At 38.1% G+C, this 6,000-nt stretch overlaps 1 protein-coding gene across 1 annotated transcript in view; it reads left to right on the top strand.

Moving 5' to 3' along the window:
* Positions 1 to 2,634, top strand: part of LOC149872263 (inverted formin-2-like) — a 33,231-nt gene extending 30,597 nt beyond the window's left edge. Inside the window, exon 14 of the mRNA XM_090035009.1 lies at positions 1,255 to 2,634. Coding sequence (XP_089891135.1) covers positions 1,255 to 1,454 — 200 coding nt within the window. The 3' untranslated portion in view covers positions 1,455 to 2,634. The remainder of the gene's footprint in view (positions 1 to 1,254) is intronic.
* The last annotated feature ends 3,366 nt before the right edge of the window (positions 2,635 to 6,000 follow it).

Below are 6,000 nucleotides of genomic sequence, written 5' to 3' on the forward strand. Positions count from 1 at the left end.
CTACCCGCAACAGAGCCATGCTGGCTGTCATTCAGAATCTTCCCTTCCGCGAGCATATCGCACAGTGATTCTTTAATGAGCTTTTCCAGGATTTTCCCTGGGATGAAAGTTAGGCTGACTGACCTATAGGTGCCTGGGTCCTCCCTCTTCCCCTTCTTGAAGATGGGCACAGTGTTGGCCCTCCTCCAATCCTCAGGGATTTCCGAATTCATGCACCACGAAGTCTGAAAGAGCTTTGCCAGGGGTTCTGCGATGACCTCAGCCAGCTCCTTCAGCACTCTCGGATGGAGTCCATCTGGTGCTGCTGACTTACAAACCTCTACCTTTTCTAGTTGGTATTATACCCGCTCAGCATCCACAGTGTGGAGGCTGTCATTCCTGGCATGTCATTCCCAGGTAACATATAGTTTATTATAAATACAAAAACATAATTTAAATACATTTTAAATAAAATTAAAGTTGTAATTTGTGACCGTGCAGAAAGACAACACAAGGCCTATGACCCCCTTTTATATTCCACTGACAGGAAAATCAAGTTTAAGAGGGAGTGCAGGGGTACACAGATTTAGTAGCAGCCCTCTGCAAGGGAGTAAATTTCATTCTCTGGGACAGGTCTAAATTAAATGGGGTTTAAGGAGATAAGATCAAATTATTTTTCTTGACACTCATCTAAGAAAATGGTATACTGATTAGTGCCCACTTTAAAGGAATGATGGGCATTATTGGTTGCAATTCTCAATCACAAGACCACATTGAAGTAAGCTGGTGATATATCACCATTTTTTTACAAGTTCGGAGTTGAGTGCCTCAATTACTCAAGCTTTTTTGAGAATTCCCATGCTGTGTATACAACAAAGACATTTTAGGACCACAGTAGTGCTGGGTCTTTTATTAAAATAGAGTGTTGTTTTTTGTAGGAAAACAGTTGAAAGTCAATGGATTCAGTGACATCCTATTAGCAAGTACCCGCAGGATTTTTAGGCTTTGAACCACCACAGAATTAAGAAAGAATTAAGTACATGTTTAGTTTTGTACACTCTGAGTAAATCTTTGCAAAATTAGGAAACTTAAACTTTGGGTAATTGATGGAAATTACAAGTTTCCTCCATATCAGTTTCTAATTTATCTGCATTATGCATAAGGGGGATTATTCATCGGCAGTTAACAAACAAGCCTTAAGCTATAGCTCTTTTTGGGGGTTTCAAAGCCCACTGCACCAAAGTGTTTTAACATGTATAATCTCATTCTTCATAGTTCGAAAAGGAGATGTGAAACCAGAAGCAGCTGACATCAGTGCCTTGCTAGCAGATATCAGGAAAGGCTTTAAGCTACGGAGAACTCATGGAAATATGTCCGAGACAAAAATTCTTCCCAAAACCACAACTGAAGCTGGCAAGACTGTAGATCAATCCAACTGCATCCTGGCTGCAACTGCTGAACCTTCCTTTAAATAATGCTAGGATATAGGCCACCATACTTAAAGAAGACGGAGAAGTCAGTTTTCTTAGACTTTCAAAGAAAATGGAGTTCCTACCTCCTTCAGACTATCTTTGAAATCATAGACATAAGTGGCTTTTTTTACTTCCATTATTTTTAATGTTCCATAACAAATAAAAAACAATTTTTCTCTGCTGCTTTTTTTGCTTTATTTTGTGTTACTGAAGAGTCCATTAACTGAAGCTACCAGCTAATTACATGGTGAAATGTAAGTCACTAACATGCTGCAAGAGACTATTCTATATATGATATGCAAGAGGTATTGAAATCTTTGGGGTTTATTTTTCTTAACTAATCAGGTGAGCAAAACAAGATTCTTTTTATGTCACCATGCACACATGAACTTTACTAGCATTCCTTTTCTGCTTTGATTTAGTTAGATTATATACATTTATTTAACTAAAATATTTCATTTTATCAGTATTTAAAAAGAGAGCATTTTTGTCTAATAACCACAGAAAACATTAAGTGGGGAAAAAACCCTTTGTATGAATGTGGGAGAGGCTATATTTAATGTCTGGTGGTGATTCGTATGCATTTCATTTTATGCTCAAGGAAAAGCAGAAAGTTAAGTTGATGAAGCGCTAAGTAGTTTTAATTATGGTGAAGCAGTTCCATTTAATTATAAAGTCCTGTCTTGCTTTCTTTACACACACAAACCAACCACTGATTTTAAGAACTACAGAAAGACCCTCTTCTCTCCCCTCACTTTGCACCCCTCACACTGCTGAAAAGTAAAGCTTAATTAAGCAAAGGCAACTTATTTAAGGCCATTGCTTTCTGAAGCAAAATTCTGAATGTGGATCTCATTATTTGGCCCCTAAATAATAAACTGGTGCCAAAATGCCGTCAGTGAAAATTGGACTTAGAATGGTGGAACACTCCAAACTCCTGGTGCAGCCTGATAAAAGAGACTTGACTTTATTATTCAAGGATGGAGTAAAGAAACATGCATTGTTTTCCTAAGAGGTTGCTGGGATATCTACTAGATGTTTTTTGCTTTGTTTTAAAGAGTAACAGCAATGAAAGTAGTACAAACAATAGACTGCAGAGCGCAAGGCAAACTGAGTGTCAGTGTGTCAGAGACAGAGAGACACGACTTTTAATGTAGAGTTTATTTACCGCTAAATAGAATAGTGAGTGTTATTAACAGAGCATTGTTTAAAAATGTGTATTCATCCTGCTGTTTTATATTTAATTCATATTTTGTTCTTGCTATGTTAATTGCAATGAATTACTAAACAGATGAGCCTGAGCCTGTTTTTGTGTTTTTCTTAAAGCAAAAATAGTCACTCATTTAAAAGCAAACAATATCCTCATGTGATCACCTAGAATATCGAATACTTTCTTGATTCTCCTCAGGGCAGAATTCCAGACTTCCAGAGTTTTAACATCTAACTTCTTAGAGACAATGATGGAGAAATATGCCCTGTAATGAGAGAAGCCCCTAAAAGCCAAATTACACTTCAGCATGTCAAACTACAAAATAACAGATTTAGTGCTACATTGCACACAGTTGCAAAGAAAATGTTTTGCTCTTAACTCTTCACCACTGAAGTCAGTGGAGGTTTGCCATTGAGTTAGACCTGCTCAACCAGCCTAAAAGCATCACCTCGCTAGATACCCCACTGGAGAAATGACTATAACTTAGAGTGTTCACTCTCTTAATAAATCTTTCTGCAAAACAGTCAGATAATTGTGCAGCTCAAGGCATGATTCAAACTGAATCATTCAAGTGAACAAAAGGATTAAATTGAACCTGCTGTTCAGATGGCATAAAGTCAAATGAGGTAATAATGAATTAAATGTAAACATGAATAAAAATAAATGTAGCACATGCAGTAATATAATTATAAACCATCCTTAAAGGTACTTAGGCATTTCAGTGCTCAGTTTTATTATTCATTAGGTAAGAGAGTGCCTAACTCTATAGCTCAAAGCAACTAATTAGTGCACACCCATCAAGAGAAATTTGTCTCTCTCTAGAGTTAAGTGGCAGTGAAGTGACTTTGAGAACGTCAGTGGTACCTCCACAGTGGATTTAGACATAAGAAGAAAGTATATGCCTCAGTACCAAAGCAGGTATCAGATTTAGGTAGCTAAATAACTAACGAGCCTTAATGCAAGTGTAGACGTGCTAAGGCACATTGATGCCGTGTATGTCGACTGACTCGGGACTACTTTGAGTTCCGAGTCGGTCCTCACACCACATTAATGCACCTTAGCATGTGCACATGTAGACATGTACCTAAATCACCTTAAGGCTCTTTAAGTTTAGGCACTTGTAAAAGCATGTGTAGACATGCCCAATTAATCTCTAAATTGACACCCTGCCCTACCTGCTACCTTCAGACTAAGCTGGCTAACCACCTTTACTTAAAACAGTATATAAAGGGTCAGGACAAATGGAAAAAGACAAATGTCCAAAAATAAAAGCTGAAGATGACAATCTTTAAAGTTTTTCTATTTTTAAGACAGAATGGCATTTTCTTGTCTTCAAATCCCTGTGGCGATTTCTTGCAGAACAAGTCACTCCTGGTTTGCCACATGAAAAACATTAAGGAACGACTGGTTGAGAGCCACATACAGGAAATAGCTGTGAACATTGAAAACTATGGCACAAAAGACCAGATACTTTTATGTTCAAAGATACTACAAAGAAAAAGCCATGAGGTAATCATAGCAAGAATATACCACACACATTTCCTTTGAAAATACAAGTACAATTAAGGTCTGGAAAAAGATCTGGTGCTAATAGAACTAAAGTACAGTAGGGAGGGAAAATGCAGGCAATGAAGGGAACATTATATGCATCAGTAATAAATAGTACCCGCTGTGATCTTTGGCTATGGCATGTACTCATATACCCACCTCGCCTCCAGAGAAAAAGTACTGGTAATACCGATCTATTGCAGTCCAGGGTGTTTCTATATTTTGGGAAAGTGGAGACTTGTTAGCCCCAAAGAGAATTTTTCCACATAAGACTGAATCAAAATAGTACATGTACTTTGTTAACAGTAAGTGATCCTACTGCCAGCTTTTATTGGTGCGGTGTCTGTTTTTTTCTAATAGTAAAAATAAGTATCAGTTGATATTCCTCATTTTAAAATGGGCCGATACCTTTAAATTATTTGAATGAACAAAACTAGCACAGACAAGAAAATAATTTTAAATCATTTAAAATTATTTTCTAATCCATGTCAGTTTACTTATTAATTGACTCATTAATTTAAATCATTATTTATACTGAGTTTGGACACTACACAGAAATTGGGAGGGGTTCAGTTTACTAGATTCCATATAAATGGTGCTGGTAGTCTCTGCTTTCAAAAGGCACAGTTTGTGATGGGGCAGTAACTATTTTTACATAGTGACTAACAAATAACGTGTATGCACCACTACAATCGAGGGAAGATCAACTTATGCAAGGTATCTTACATCCTTTTCAATGACTTATTAACAAGCCCTCTCTCTTGAAGTTGACTCTCTTTAGACTGCTACAGAACTCACTGTTGAACCCTTGGACAATCCTTGGCACCTCCTCACCCCCCACGCTTCTTTTCCTCAAGAGACTTTTTAGTGCTTTTTTAAAATATGAATTAAATATAAAACAGCAGGATGAATACACATTTTTAAACAATGCTCTAACACTCACTATTCTATTTAGCGGTAAATAAACTCTACATTAAAAGTTGTATCTCTCTGTCTCTGACACACTGACACTCAGTTTGCCTTGCACTCTGCAGTCTATTGTTTGTACTACTTTCATTGCTGTTACTCTTTAAAACAAAACAAAAGAGAACTGTTTAGTGCTTTTTTTTCATCTCTAGCCTCCCAGCTTTCCAAAACAGCTGTGTCGCTTCAGTCTAGAGACTGGGAACATGTTGCTGTCTTGTAACTGCCCCAGACCTTTGGGTGGGAGTTTGGTTTGGGTATACTGATCCTCCTACTAGTACCTAGAAATACCTTAGGTACCTACCTAGAAGGTTTTGGTCATACAACTCATGTCAAACTGATTTTCAGATTTGGGATCAGATCCCAACCATGGGGCTTTGGCCTTCTATCACAATGCCAGCCTGGTCCACTTCCTAGGATCACCTGTACATATTTTGCCTAATTCCCTGCTATTGCAATGGCCAGGGCACTGACAGCACCCTTGTCTCTCCTAGCTCTTTTCTGTGTCCCAGTGTAGGTATTTTTTAAGTAGCGTCCTGGCTGTGGCATATGAGAGGAGCTAAACAGACAGTTTCATGGGAGACTGGACTCTGGAAGGCCCTTCCCATCCTATGTTCCGATGTGGTTGACTGCTATAACAGGGACCTATACTTAGGACAGGAGGATAATTCAGAAGGTCCCATATTCAATATTAATCGCATTCTTCATTTACCAATGACAAATATTGCGGCTGGAGTGTATTGTGTGCCAACTCTAACCAGCTCTCCTTTCCAGAGCAAATGGTAGAACTGAAGAGAATGAGTACTTGTACCTTGCACGTGTACCTGC

This window comes from Crocodylus siamensis, chromosome 2 (assembly GCF_052110815.1).
Source record: "Crocodylus siamensis isolate JL-2025a chromosome 2, ASM5211081v1, whole genome shotgun sequence".
Taxonomy (NCBI): domain Eukaryota; kingdom Metazoa; phylum Chordata; order Crocodylia; family Crocodylidae; genus Crocodylus; species Crocodylus siamensis.